The 15,873-nt window shown below is 46.9% G+C and overlaps 1 protein-coding gene across 1 annotated transcript; it reads left to right on the forward strand.

The window, feature by feature from the left end:
* The first annotated feature begins 1,057 nt into the window (after nucleotides 1-1,057).
* On the forward strand, nucleotides 1,058-3,641 carry LOC123447531 (actin-1). Its single transcript, XM_045124140.1, has 5 exons — nucleotides 1,058-1,151; nucleotides 1,723-1,789; nucleotides 1,891-2,284; nucleotides 2,536-3,149; nucleotides 3,240-3,641. The coding sequence occupies exons 2-5, from the start codon at nucleotides 1,730-1,732 to the stop codon at nucleotides 3,303-3,305; spliced, it is 1,134 nt and encodes a 377-aa protein (XP_044980075.1). The 5' UTR covers nucleotides 1,058-1,151; nucleotides 1,723-1,729; the 3' UTR covers nucleotides 3,306-3,641.
* The last annotated feature ends 12,232 nt before the right edge of the window (nucleotides 3,642-15,873 follow it).

Consider the following 15,873-nt stretch of genomic DNA (forward strand, 5'->3'; position numbering starts at 1 on the left):
TTACAAAGGGGGATGCGATCTAGGAAGGTGTCGCCATCAACTTGGAGGTCAAGATGATCACCGGTGCTTATCCTCCCCTTTGGCCTCCCCTCTGTGTTTGGCCTTGTGAGCCCTTTAGCAGGCCTTATGCCGCGCTCCCGTCGATGATCCACCCCCACGTGTATGGCGCCGTCACCTGTGATGCCTTCTTTGTGATAAGAAGCCTCAAACCCCGCAACAATACTCCTTAACCGTGTGGCGACTCGCTCTCCTTAACTTGAGGTGCTTGGTGGTGGAACCTTGCAACATGCATATGCCGCCCGCGACATCAAAGATCTTGAGCAGACGCCGTTGCGATGAGAAGCGAAAGATCTCTGGATAGCGGTGATCCTCATGTTCTAGCACGATTGATTCCACCGAAACGCCATCTTCAATGGGGCGAGACCTTCCTCACGAGACATCATTGAGGCTCGTCCGTCACAAGGGCAAGCAATGGTGGAAAGCCGACTCCTTCTTACCGGACGTTTCGCGGCCATGGGTGCTCTGCCGCCGTTCTCTGCACGTTCTAGCGAGGAGCGCCCCTTTGTGAGATGGCCGGCTAGCGCCTATCTAGCGCTCTACGCCTAAGCGGTGCTACCGGCTTCTTCACCACCACTTCTATGAAATTGGTACACCAATCCATGGCGCATCCGCACACAAAAAAAAAAAGGAAAGAAAGAACAGCATGACCAATTCACCGCGTAGCACATGTGGGGGAAGGAAATCATGGTGGCGCATTCGGCCAGCAGCGAGCCACCACCCGAAACCAAACAGGTAGTGCCAGCCGCGCGGGCCTGAGTTGTCCGCACGCACAGGCGCACGTCGTCCGTCAGATCGCTCGGCGAGGGAGGCCACTTGTTCGTTCGTTCGTTCCATTCCATTCCATTCCCCCCCGAAAAAACAAAAACGAACGCCAGCCGGGTCGTGGGGCCGCGAGAGCCAGCCGGGGCGACGAGTGCGGCCGTCCCCTGCCCAAAACCCACCCCGTCGCCCGCCTCCCCGCTATACATACCCCCCTCCCCACCACCCCAACCCTACCGCTCACCCTCGCCCCCTCCTCCTCCTCATCCTCCACCACCACCGTCGTCGCACGACCGGACCGCCGGCGCCGCTGCCCCGCCCTCCCCACCCCGGTAACGACCATCTCATGCCCCCCCTCCTCCTCCTCCCCGCCCCGATCGATCATTCTCTCCCCAGATGAGATCCGCCCCGCATTGCGCGCCCCCTTGCGCTCACCATCAGGCCCGATCGATCCGATCTCGCGGCGGGCCCCGGCGCCGGCTCCCCCTCTTCCCGCCGCGGATCCGACCGGATCTCGCGGAATGGGAGCGAGCGAGCGCCCGCCGCGTTTTTTTTTATTTTCGTGCCGCCGCGGGAATGTAGATCTGCCGCCCGCGATCTGGGCCGTTTCGGGTGCCGGAGCGCTCCGATCCGCGCCGCGGTGCCAGAGAACCATGCTCTCTCTGTTCCCTTATTAACTGTTCTTGTCGCTAAGCCTCGCGGTTAACATGCCAGCCATTGCGGTTAGGGGTTCCTCGTGAACTGATTGATAGTACTACTCATCATGTTTCTTCGAAGGAGAAAAATAATAATCTCTGCATTTATTTAGCCAGCGTCCTTCACTGCTAGGATGCGTAGATTCTCCTTTGATCGACCGATCGATGTGTAATAATAACCGTGGCTTCCTGCGAGCTTCTGCTGTAGGTAGAAAATGGCTGACGCCGAGGACATCCAGCCCCTCGTCTGCGACAATGGTACCGGTATGGTCAAGGTGAGCCGCTGCATCCCACGAGCGTTCTTGCATCTTTGGTTCAGGGAAATGCCGCAGTGCTCTTTGTGACATAACACTTGTGGTGGTGATGATGCTTGCAGGCTGGGTTCGCTGGAGATGATGCTCCCAGGGCTGTCTTCCCCAGTATCGTGGGCCGCCCACGCCACACCGGTGTCATGGTCGGGATGGGGCAGAAGGACGCCTACGTCGGTGACGAGGCGCAGTCCAAGAGGGGTATCTTGACTCTCAAGTACCCCATTGAGCACGGTATCGTCAGCAACTGGGACGATATGGAGAAGATCTGGCATCACACCTTCTACAACGAGCTCCGTGTCGCCCCAGAGGAGCACCCCGTCCTTCTCACTGAGGCGCCGCTCAACCCCAAGGCCAATCGTGAGAAGATGACCCAGATCATGTTCGAGACCTTCAACACTCCTGCTATGTATGTCGCCATCCAGGCCGTCCTCTCGCTGTATGCCAGTGGTCGTACCACAGGTGAGCTCATCTATATTCAGCTCTTCTTTTGAATTAGGAATCCTGGAATTTAGCATGTTCACATGTAGACGAGATTAATCTGTAAAATCTGTCAATTTGTTTTGTGTAGCACTAGTTTTGTTCTATGACATGTGGTAAATATTTTTCAACCAAACCTGATAGGCAGTTAATTGTCATCCTCTCCCACACTGTCAATTCAACACATTTTTTAATTTTATCAATAACTCGATGTACCTCATTGAACTCCTCAGGTATTGTGCTGGACTCGGGAGATGGTGTCAGCCACACTGTCCCCATCTACGAAGGATACGCTCTTCCCCACGCTATCCTCCGTCTTGACCTGGCTGGGCGTGATCTCACCGATTACCTCATGAAGATCCTCACTGAGCGTGGTTACTCATTCACCACCACTGCTGAGCGGGAAATTGTGAGGGATGTGAAGGAGAAGCTGTCCTACATTGCACTGGACTACGACCAGGAAATGGAGACTTCCAAGACCAGCTCTTCTGTGGAGAAGAGCTACGAGCTTCCTGATGGGCAGGTTATCACCATTGGTTCCGAGCGTTTCCGTTGCCCTGAGGTCCTCTTCCAGCCATCCTTCATCGGGATGGAAGCTGCAGGTATCCATGAGACCACCTACAACTCCATCATGAAGTGTGACGTGGATATTAGGAAGGATCTGTACGGCAACATTGTTCTTAGTGGTGGTACCACTATGTTCACTGGAATCGCTGATAGGATGAGCAAGGAGATCACTGCCTTGGCTCCTAGCAGCATGAAGATTAAGGTTGTTGCTCCTCCTGAAAGGAAGTACAGTGTCTGGATCGGAGGATCCATCTTGGCATCTCTCAGCACCTTCCAGCAGGTAAATAAACATTACAGCATCGTGCTTCATTCATTTCATTCATGGATATTTCGTTTCTTTGCTTACAGTGTTGCTTGGTTGTTGTTGCAGATGTGGATTGCAAAGGCTGAGTACGACGAGTCTGGCCCATCCATCGTGCACAGGAAATGCTTCTAATTCTTCGGACCCAAGAATGAAAGCCAGGAGGAGCCTTTATCGCGACCCTCCTGCCGCTTCGCCTCCCTCTTTTGTTGCTGTTTCTTCGTTAGCGTGGACAAAGTTTTCGGCTGGCCTACCGGTTACCGTTTTCTCCTATTCAAAGACTGTAATATCTATTGCTACTTGTGCTTGTCCCTCGTGATTTTGGACACATGAGTTCGGTTTATTCAATCAAATTTAATCAGATGCCTGGTGAGGCTACTAGAGAAATACGGCTGGTGTTTTTGATTTCATTTGTCATGTGTCATCACTACCCTGTTAAATGAATGAATAATATGAATTGTCTTGATCCTACATGGTGTTGTCCCATAAAGGTTTTGCTGTGCAAGCAATGTTGTATCTTGTTGAGTTCATTTCGACCCTACAACCAAATGCTCTGCTATTTTTCTTTTTGAAAGGAATCCTCTGCTAATTACTCCCTCCGTCGTGAAATGTAAGACGTTTTTTGATACTACGATAATGTCAAAAAACGTCTTGCATTTTAGGACAGAGTGAGTAGCTTTCAATAGCAATCTGTTTGAAATGGTGAGTGTTGTGATCTGTAGTGTGCCTTTGCACAGTGGGTTCTACCACCCCACTAGATCTGATCTGATGCCATCTTTTCTTGATCGATGTGCTGGAATATTCATGGGTCATGGCAAAGAATTCTCTTGCTGCCTGGCTTTAGCAGCGCATGGCTACATGATTCCGCTTTGCTGCCTGGCCTGTCGTAGTGCCGTACAAGACATTCCTGTAAAAAGTGGAATCTTCTCTCTTTTCCTCAAGCAAGATGCGAGGGGAGAACGGGACCATTTGAATGTGATGCCATGATTTGCACCTGTTGCTAGTTTATTAGGAATACTTGGAATCTCACAGGTTGGCGCCAATTGGGATGATTCTTCTATCTGCTGTCATCGCTTTGACAGGTATGCTATCGCTTAAAAGACCTGATCTGGTCCAATGTGGACTAATTTTTTTGCCGGCCTGGCATATCATTTTTTGACATGGTCTTGCAGAGATAGAAAGTTCAGAAAAATATAATAGGAGAAGCGTCTTTATCTACTGATGATACCTGTGAGTTGTTAATGCGATACTCTAACGCTATGCTATGCTTTTATTATTATTGACATGCCTTCATTCTTCTAATACAAGTTTACCAAGTTATTTCAACTGTTTCGGGCAAGCAAGTGTTAGGTAGATGAAATAGAATGGTAGCTAGCTAGCTACTACCTCCTTTCCTAAGTAGTGATCTAAATGCTCTTATATTAATTTACAGAGGGGGTATAAGACAATTTAGAGATTTCAGCGTGGACTACATAAGGAACAAAATTAGTGAATGTATACTCTGAAATATGTCTATATTCATTCGTATGTAGTCTATAATAGAATCTCTAAAAGATCTTATATTTAGGAACGGAGGGACTACTTTATTTATGCCAATGAATATTTTATTCTAACCGTCCTGGACTAACAAAGCTTGTATAATAACCTTGCCTCTAGCTATGCTAAGTTTTCAGGTGAAAGAAGCGATGTGCTATCTACACGTTAAACGCCGAGTTCCCTACGATCGATGTTGCCCGCTTGAGAACGATCGAGGTTTAACCTTGGGGATGTTGGTGAGTGGTTTTTACACTCATTTGTATCCTCGCTTAAAATGTACATCTCGAAGATTTTCAGCGATTATCGTTTCACCTTGTTTGTTAATCACTAATAATTGAAATGACATAGAGTATTTATCTTGTAAAAATGTGATGCAAAATGCATGTATCAGCCCCCCAAGCTTAGACCTTTGCTTGCCCTCATGTAAAAGTAAGAGGTCGATAATAAAATACGAGCATGCATCAATCACAAATTACAAAAGCATTTTACACATGCTAACACAACAACACTAAAAATAGAAGCACCCGATCTTGAGGTCATTACAGTTTTACCAAGCACCGGATACTTTAAGTTTGGATGTTATGCAAGAGGTTTGACCATAATCTAGATCATGTAATGATTTCTTTCATCTTAATTCTCCAAGAAAGGTCTATGACGGAGCTTTAAATAAGCAAGTGACATATGCTCAACCATCTCTTTTGTCATTTTCAATAAGGACTATCACTCAAGTGAGCAAATCTTTAGAATGCAAGGTTATAGCTAGGCATGAGAAGATCAAAGTTTAGAGTGAAATGCTTTGCTTTGGCTTATCACGTGAATCATAAAGATTATGTCAACTTAGGTAAACATGCTATGCATATGGTCATAGTAACCATCAGGCATAGGTCTCACTCCAACAAGCAAAGTTTACGCTAAAACAATAGGTTTGAAGAAAGGATTGACTCAACATAAAAGTAGAAGAAAGGCTCTCTGCAGATGGAAGCCGAGATTGTCATGCATTTTTTGTTGAACATTCAAGAGTTTAGTACATTGAAACGATAATTTCCCATTGCCACTTGTGATGGTGTCTGCTTTGTTTTTTATCCCTTCTCCCGATCAAAGTTCATGGAGAATTGTCATTACCACAAAATAAAAACTTAAACGGGTAAGTTTTAGTGATGTGTTGCATGCGACGATGACAATTTACTTGGAGTGAACTTACTGAGTCACATAGGCAGGTATAGTGAACACTTGTGGGGCTGAGGTTATGGATCTAAAAGCAAAATTCATGCTTAACACAAATAGTTTTGGCTAGAAAGGCTCTAAGTAAACGATGCTTGTCGGAGGGCTTGTGTGTAATGATTTTCAACCTGTGATCACATATCCATGTTCACTTAGTTGTCTTTCATGCCCAACCATAATTCATTGAAGTTAGCAAATTAAAGATTAGTTATTGATCCAAAGACTTTGGAGATATATTCATATGCACATGTTTTCCTTTCGTACCGAGTTTCCTGAATCCATTATAAGACCATGTACAATTTTATTAACAAAGTTAGCATCCACACATAAATTCTTAGTGTTAGCAAAGTCTTGTCCCCTCACAACGTATATATGAGGTGCGCCACAATGCTAGAAAATGTTACTTCTACAAAAGATGATAGAGTACCCACCTCCTCGGTGTCTTCGTAGAGAATAATGCTCTCCACGCCGCCTGTTTCACGACCGCATGCCGCAGGGGCCTCTGAGGGGCTCCATGCAACGTCTAATCCGCGTGGACGACGTGCACCTGAGCGACACGCCTCGGGGATCCATGACGGGTGGACCGCGGGAGCACATGGACCATTGTCGTGGGACGGCTTCGGGCGCACCCACGTGTGTTGTCCCACGTTGCCCCGCGTGCAATGGGCCAGACAGACCCATCTGTCGGCGGCTTTAGCCTGCAGCGGCCGTGCTTGCTTGTGCCGATCGTGGTTGCCGTGCATGGAGCATGTTTGCTATCTCATACAAGTGGTTGGGTAGCTCCCAATTGTAGTGGTGAAGTAACTTAGTAATGACTATTTTTCTCAATTGAGCACCAAGAATTATCGAACCACTAGGGATTTCTTCTGTAACTAAATTCTTGAGTACCTGCACATAAAACACAAAACAGACTTACCCCCGACGCTTCAAGAAGGTTGTCAAGCTTCTTGTCCTGTTAGTTACAAGGATAAATTGTATGGTATGGTAGGAATTAATAAATAGATATCAAAATAAAATGATACAACAAAGAAAAGAAATTGCAACGTGTATTCCATAAAGGAAGATAGACCGAGGGGGCCATAGGGTCATTAGAGGCATCTCTCCAAGCAGATAAATGTGGTGTGGTGAACAAATTATAGTTGGTCAATGATTAGAGGCATCTGGGGCACGTTCTGGTGCCCTGCCGGAGGGGGGATTCGGACACGGAGGGCTTCTTCATCAACACCATTGCCTCTCCAATGATGCGTGAGTAGTTCACCATAGACCTTCGGGTCCATAGCTAGTAGCTAGATGTCTTCTTCTCTCTCTTGGATCTTCAATACAAAGTTCTTCATGATCTTCATGGAGATCTATCCGATGTAATCCTCTATTGCGGTGTGTTTGTCGAGATCCGATAAATTATGGATTTATGATCAGATTGTCTATGAATGTTATTTGAGTTTCCTCTGATCTCTTATATGCATGATTTCATATCCTTGTAATTCTCTTCGAGTTGTGGGTTTCGTTTGACCAACTTGATCTATAATTCTTGCAATGGGAGAAGTGCTTGGTTTTGGGTTCATACCGTACGGTGACCTCACCCAGTGATAGAAGGGGTAGCGAGGCACGTATCGTGTTGTTGTCATCAAGGGTAAAAAGATGGGGTTTATATCTATTGCATGAATTTATCACTCTACATCATGTCATCTTGCTTAAGGCGTTACTCTGTTTGTTATGAACTTAATACACTAGATGCATGCTGGATAGCAGTCGATGTGTGGAGTAATAGTAGTAGATGCAGAAAGTATCGGTCTACTTGTCTCGGACGTGATGCCTATATGTATGATCATTGACTTAGATATCGTCATGACTTTGCGCGATTCTATCAATTGCTCGTCAGTAATTCGTTCACCCACCGTAATATTTGCTATCATGAGAGAAGCCTCTAGTGAACACTATGGCCCCCGGGTCTACTTCACATCATATTTTCAGCCTTACACTTCTACTTTGTTGCACTTTCCGCCTTCAGATCTCACCTTGCAGTTAACCGTGAAGGGATTGATAACCCCTTTGTAGCGTTGGGTGCAAGTTTACTGTTTTTGCGCACGTACTTTGGAGACTTGCCTTGATACTCTTACTGGATTGATACCTTGGTTCTCAAACTGAGGGAAATACTTACTGCTACTGTGCTGGATCACCCTTTCCTCTTCAAGGGAAAAACCAACGCAAGCTCAAGAGGTAGCAGGTTCATACCCCCTTCTCTCTGCCACAGTCACTTCATCAAATATCGTCATTATTGCCTTTCACTTGCATGACTTAACGATATGAAAATAACAATAGTGCAAAAATGCCGTGGACTAAGCTGGGATTTCCAACATTTTATTCAAAAGGAAAAGTCAAGGTAGTATGGGGTGTTTATTAGATCAATAACAATGCATATGAGAGCCACTCAATATTTTCATCTTGGTCTTCCCCTTGGGTACAACTTCAATAAAGGGAAAAGAAATTTAGATGAACACACTAAAATATTTTGGGTTTTTTTTAATTTTATTTAGAAGAAAGCTAATTAAAGAAGGGATAACTAAAATGAGAAGAACTATTTGCACGGGAAAGCTCCCAACAACTAAAAGTAGAAAAGAGAAATCTTTTGGATTTTCTTTTAATACTACAACTAAATTACGCTAGAAAGAAAAACCAAAAAGAAGTGAGAAATATTTTTGGATTTTCTGCAAGTTTTTCAAACACACAAGAATAAAGCAAGAAAATAAATCTAACACGGTAATACAGTGCAAGAGTGTGAGCACCGAGAACTAGAATACGTGAGGATGAATGTAAAGTCGGTGGAAGCACGTACCCGCCAAACTTAGGCTTTTGGCCTAGCTTGGTAATCACCACCCGTAGTAGCCGTCCGACCTCATGCCAAAGTGTTTGGGCGGCGGCACCAGAGAGTCCCACACGTGGGCTCCTGCTCAGCCGCTGCATGGGAGTTTCAGTAGGCAATAATATCCCGAGGCATGATCCTGTATCTATTACCTACAATAGAATCAAACAAAGCAGGTGCAGACAACGGAATAATATCTCGGGTAACCTCACTAAAAACTAAGTTACAAGGAAGGTTATCTAAGGAATCATCACTGTCAATAAATTGGTGATCAACCATAGACTGGCGATCTAGATAAGCTTGTGGTAAAAGATAAATATCATGACGAAGAGGGATGTTAAAGCGTTTCGCTAAGCGAGTGGCATAAATACCACCATGGATTTTACCCTTAGATCTGTTAGTATGTAAATGTCGAGCAATAATAGCTCCCAAATTAAAGGTGTGATCGTTATGGATCACTCGGCGTACAATGGCAAGGTCACGGGCGCTAAGTATACTACCCTTCTCCCTAGCAGTTAAACACTTCATGATAAATAAAGCAAAGTAATGCACCGAAGGAAACTGCAGGCCAGTGATAGTGGCTTTTGACACGCCTCTTGTCTCATCGACTGTTAAAGTGAGCAGAAAATCCTCAAACTCAACCGGTTTGGGTTCTCTTAACTCCCAGTGAGAGGGAATTAAACATATCTCACAAAATTCAGTAAACGACATTTGGTGTGTTTCAGAATATAGATTAAACCGCACTGAAGGTGGGTCATGCCTATTAAAAAAAATAGAAATTTTGAACAAAGGAATTAGTGAGGGTATGGTATTGGTCACACTCATCTGCGATGAAGTTAGTCAACCCAGCATTTGCCACGAATTGCGCAGACTCATGGTGGAATCCGACTTGTTCCATGAAGGGAGTGTGTGGCCATTCGCACGACCGGACCTCTGTCGAGCGCGAGGTGGTGAGTCGAGTAGTAGATGATTCACTAAGAAACCCCTTGGGATTCTTCTTGGATGAACTCCTCCTGAAGAGGTTCATTTTTTCAAGAACAAATTTCTAAACTTTTTTGGGTCACAAACTAAAGTTAGCAAAAATTCACAAGAATGATAGCAACTACTCATAAGGATGCCTAGAGCCTAAAACAAGCATTCAAACTACTTGGAAATTTAAGAATTCAACATGCAAGCTCATCTACAACAGCACCTAGAGTAGCTTATTACTTCTAATATAAACCACTAAAGCAAAAACTATTTGGAGGAGTGGGGGAGTGACGTACCAAGGAGCAAGCCCCCAAAACATTTCCAGAAACGGAGTTTCGAGCGAAGAGATCAGGTTTGAGAGCAAGAACAAGAGAGAGAGAGAGAGAGAGATACACGGATTTTTTTGGAGGTAAGTGATGAAGTGAGTTGAAGGAATAAGTGAGGGGACCCCTGAGGGGCCCATTAGATACTTGGTCGCGCCTCTTGGGGGTGGCGCGCCCTATTGCCTAGTGGCCACCTAGGACAGCCCCGTGCAGTGTTTTTAGTGCGAGATATTCTCAAATATTCAGAAAAAATCGTGTGAAAATTTCAGGTCATTTGAAGAACTTTTATTTTTAGGCATTTTTTTATTGCACAAAAAATATATATATCAAAAAACAGGATAATCATGGTATTTATTGCATTAAAATAAATATAACATGGCAAATAAAGTGGGTACGAAGAGTTGTGCCTACTGAATTTATCAATGTCATGCTTCTTGAAAATGATTCATTAACAAGGTTGATCAAGTCTTATTAACAACCACTTCCAATTAGCTTGTTCGTAAAGAATTTTCGTAAAACACTAAGTTACCTCAATGGGAATGTGCATATCACCAATAATGAGTATCTCATATTTATTTTTGACAGTAGGTAGAGGTAGTTGAAAACTTCCATTGGTGATAGTTGAAGCCTTTTCAATTACATTAACACCATTCACTTGAAATTGTTTCCTCGGAAAATGCACTGTATGTTCCTTACCGTTGTCATACAAAATGAATTTGCTTTTATTGCAATAACAACCCCTGCGGTATTCAAGAAAGGTCTACCAAGCATAATTGACATGTTGTCATCCTGGGAGTATAGTAGAAGTGAAGTGGATTACAATTTTTTTATTCTCATGGGCTATCATTTTTATATATGTAAAATTTAACATACATAAAGTTTATATATGCAATCATAAAATAATCTATGGCCAAGTGTCAACGCACATGCTTTTTACTAGTAAAAATAGATGGGAAAATCTAACTGACTGCGCCGCACCATCGCGTTCTCGTGCGGCGGCCGGACGCACAGACCCATGTGATTAAGTCTAGTAAAAATAGTTCAGCCGAACGGTGTAGAATGGATGAGTACATTGTGCCGTCAAAGCAAGGTGTCAGTATTATATAAAGAAAAAGCAGGATGCGTGAACTATTTGCTACTGTAGCGAAACAGTGATATTTTTGGAGATGTCACGGCAGCAGCTTGACTCTATTGGTTTGAAATCTAAAAAGTTTTATCTCTAAAACCATTAATTTAATTGACGATCTGTTTTCATCATTGGCTTTGTCGCGGTGAGATCTTCAAAACTAGACCCACGTCGACATGTTACGAGAACTTTTCTTCTCCATCCATAATTACCATATTTTTAGACTTACTTGTCGTATTATTAGCCTCTTACTTGCCAGAAAAAATAACTTAATTTCCATTTTTTTCTCGATGTGAACCATGTGCCGCATGTATCCATATTTCAGCACATAGCAGCGTGGGCTAGAAGCATATGCAGATGACATCACAAAAATATGCATTGCATACAAAGCGTCACACAAAAATTCGTAAAAAAAGTGTTACACACAAAACATGTGTTGGTAGACCGTATTCACAAGCTAAATGCATCTGGTTAGTACTAATACTACTAGTAGCAGTTTAAAATTGCATAGTTGCCAATTTTATAAAAACTTAGTTGTCAAGATGCTATAAATGATTTGTTGTCCTTTGGTAGTTATAACTATGCAATTTTTGTCATGTTTAGAGGTGATTGCCACTAATAATTTGTTAACTATGGCAACTTGATTTAAAAGCACCAACAAGCTTTGTGCGAAATCACATTAAGAAGTGTCAATTGAGTTTTTTTTCCAGGCAAGTAAGTGGTTAATAATATGGTAAGTGAGTCAAAAAAATGTGGCAACTATGGACAGAAAAAAACAGTTGATGGACCATGTCGACATGGGATCTAGTTTCAAAGAACTCGTCGCGAGAAAGTCAATGATGAAAACGGATCATCGATTGGATTAACGATTTTGTAGATAAAACTTTTTAAATTTCAAACATCAAAGAAAATCTTGATGACATCATTGCATGCATGTATGCTGGAGAGATGATGAATTAGCTTGTGCATGTCAATACATATGGCAAGAAGATGCATGTGATGATGTGCATGCAGTTTGTAGGCCCCTTGTTTTGATCGTGTTTGTGCATGCATATAGCAGCCGCCGCACAGAAATACGTGGGTGCGGCGCCGCGCCCTAGTTGGCTCCAAAATAGATTCCAAGAGACTCCTCAAAAGGCTCTGCTATTACCTTTTTTTTCTTGCTTGATTGGCCGGCGGCCACGGTGAGCGCCGCCGCGATAGCAACCCCAGCTCCCATCCACAGACCCACACGCAGCCAGCCGCCGGATACCGTGAGGGGCGAGGGGAGTGGCCGCCGACTAGCCGTCACCTCCCTCCAGATCCGCGGTGAGCCGTGGACGAGGTACTGTCCTGCCGCACGCACGACACACGCACACCGCTGTCCTTTGATATCTGATCTGTTGTTACGTATGGTTTCTGTCTGTGATGAACTGTGCCGAATCTTGCCCTATAGTGTACTGATGAAATTGTTAGTCGGCCTCAGGCCTTCTCTGATACATTTACGGTAGACTAGAGCTGATTATAAAGCCTAGCCAAATTATTACTGTTACTCGTTTCTTGATTAATCTGGTTTCCGACCTACAGTATAAAACTCTGACGGTACTTGAGCCAATATTGTTAGAATCTTGTACACATGCATGTAACATAGGCCCTGTTTGGATCCCAGGGTTAGAGTTAGATTGGGTTAGAGTTGAGCTATCTAACCCTCAAAAATACAAACAGGTAAGGTTAGATTGGGTTAGATGCATCTAACCCACCCAAAAACTCTAACCCACCCAAAAACTCTAACCCACCCAAGAGGTGCTTTTTTGGTTAGAGTTAGGTGGGGACAAAAAAAATTCACTTGCTACTCCATCCAGCCCGCACCAGATCCCACCAACCCCCCGTCCCTCCCGTCACTGTCCCTCCCGTCGCCCTCCCAGCCGCCGGCCGCGGCCCGCCTCGCCCCGCCGCACCCCGCCGCGCCCCGCCACCGGGCCGCCCCGCCCCTCCGCGCCCCAGCCGCCGGCCGCGGCCCGCCCCGCCCCGCCGCACCCCGCCGCGCCCCAGCCGCCGGCAGCTGCGCCCTGTCGCGGCCCGCCCCGCCGCGCCCCGCCGGCCCGCCCCGCCCCGCCCCGCCCCGCCGCGCCCCAGCCGCCGGCCGCTGCGCCCTGCCGCGGCCCGCCCCGCCCCGCCCCGCCGCGCCCCGCCGCCGGGCCGCCCCGCCGCGCCCTGCCGGCCACACAACGACCGGCCACACCAAATCCCTGAACATGGACAAAAGTAGCCAAATGATTGGAAAAGAGCATTTATTGCCAATCTAACCCTCTCATCCAAACACCTCTTGGGTTAGAGTTAGTTCAGGGTTAGTTGAGGGTTAGAATCTAACTCTAACCTCTAACCCAGTTAGAGTATCCAAACAGGGCCATAGATGTATAGATCCATAATTATAGGATCATGGTTTGCGTGCCTATCATGTAGGGGTTAATGGACCTCTTGTATATAAGTGTACTCTTGTCACATCTATATCTAATAATAAAGCGGCTATTGCTTCCGTTGGAAAACCCACCACGGTATTTTTATAAAAAGCTCCTGTAATTTTTGTTATTCAACCCGCCTCCATCATTTATCTGCAACACAAAAGGAAAAACGATTCGCTGCAAAAATTATACCCGTACGCATCGCCTCCTCCCGTCGACCCTTGGCCACCCTGACATGTGCCCAGGCCGCCAGCACACCACTCGCCGCCGCGTCCGACCTCAACCGACATCGCTGCCGATCTCAACTCACCCGTCTCCGCGGATGTACCTCTCCCCGCTCACTGCCCCCGTTGCGGCGCTCGAGCGCATCGCGTCGACCCTGGTCCACCCTGGCCTGTGCCCAGGCCGCTGCCACACCACTCGCCGCCGTGGCCGACCTCAACCACCACTGTTGTTGATCTCAACCCACCTGCCTCCGCGGTCGTATCTCTGCCCGCTTGCTGCCCCCGTTTCGGCGCTCGAGCACAGCTTCTGGATCGAATCAACGCGACAACTACAACGACTTGGGATGATGCGTCTGCTCGATGCAGAACGGCGGTGGCATGCGGATAAGGCGCGGCGGAGCGAAGTACTTGCAGGTGGAGGCGGGCCTCCATGCCTCACACGGGGAATTCCGAGGTTATGGCGCGACAACGACGACTCCTTATGGCCAGATAGAGGCGCCTAACCCTCATCGTATCCCCTCCTCCGGCACGAACTCATCATATGGTGAGATCCCCTCCCCATGCCTCCAACCGTGTGCCAAGCACCGGCAAGAAATTTTGTTTTATGGAATTTTGTTTGCTGATGAATGAATGTATTGAATGTAAGATTGCATTGTTGTAGAGAGAGAGAACGGAACACCACCTTTAGTTTGTCATTTGATCCCACATTCTCTACCCCATGAGTGAAATAAGATAACAGTCCATTGATCAATTCACGTAGCCTACTTGTTTTGCTTTGCTTGTCCCGCTCAATTTCTCATCATGGTGGAATTAACAATGGACGGGTTGATTTCTCAACAAAATAGGATAGGACTGACTACATTAGTTAGTTAGCTTATTATTTTAATAAATCAAAATGATTATAAAAAGATTAAAAGCGTGTGGTATTTTTTCTCCCGTTGCAACGCACGGGCCCTTTTGCTAGTAATCAATCAAGGGTGAACATAATCTCTCCAACTTGGTATCAGACACCAGGCACCTCTCATGGACGCGCACGCCTCCTCCCCTGCGATCGGCGCCGCCTCCTCCCCTGCGATCGGCGCCACCACCCCCGACGGTTCTTCCCCGGCCCCTCTGCTCTTCACCACCCCGGCCGCCCCCGTCACCGCCGCCGCCTCTGCGGCCTCCTCCGTGACGACCGTCGCCGACGCCTCCCACCCCTTTGTCTTCCAGACGAGCGCCTCCTCCCCGGCATTTGGCTCCGTCGCCCCTCGGTCCACCTTCGCGCCCCTCTTCTCCTCCACACCTCCGGCGCCTCCTCCCCCACCGCGGCATCCTATTTTCAATGACCATATCACAAACCACATCAAGTTTCTCCTCAATCCTGCAGATCACAACTATCACAAATGGAAGTCCTTCTTCCTCATGGTCCTCGTCCGCTACGGCGTTACCTATCTCCTTGATCAACCTCCTCCACCCAACGCCGACGCTCAGTATCTTGAGCTCGACGCCCACGTCGCCTTATGGCTCTACGCCACCCTCGCCGACTCCATGGTCGATCACGTCGTCGGTGCCACCACCGCCTTTGCCATATGGAAGAAGATCCATGACTACTTCCTCTCCAATCGCGCCGCGCGTTTCATGATCCTCAACCGCCAGTATCGCAATCTCAAACAGGGTGACCTCCCCGTTCCGGAGTATGCCCGCCGCATGAAACTCCTCACGGATGGCCTCGCCGACATTGATCACCCCATCTCTGAGATCGACCTCACCACGCAGTTCCTCCACGGCCTCGACAAGCGTCTCGACACCATCCGTGTCGTGCTGGGCGACCAAGCCCTTACCTTCGACGTCGTCCTCTCTCGGGTCACTCTCGTTGAGGAGTCCATGACCCAGCGTGCCGCCGAGGAAGGCGCCTCGGCGTTCGCCATCCACGGCGGTGGCTCCTCCGCCTCCTCCAACTCTGGCGGCGGCAGCCGCGGTCAGGGCGATCGGTCTATCGATCGTGGTTTTGACCGCTCTCA

This window comes from Hordeum vulgare, chromosome 4H, assembly GCF_904849725.1.
Source record: "Hordeum vulgare subsp. vulgare chromosome 4H, MorexV3_pseudomolecules_assembly, whole genome shotgun sequence".
In the NCBI taxonomy this organism is placed as follows: Eukaryota; Viridiplantae; Streptophyta; class Magnoliopsida; order Poales; family Poaceae; genus Hordeum; species Hordeum vulgare.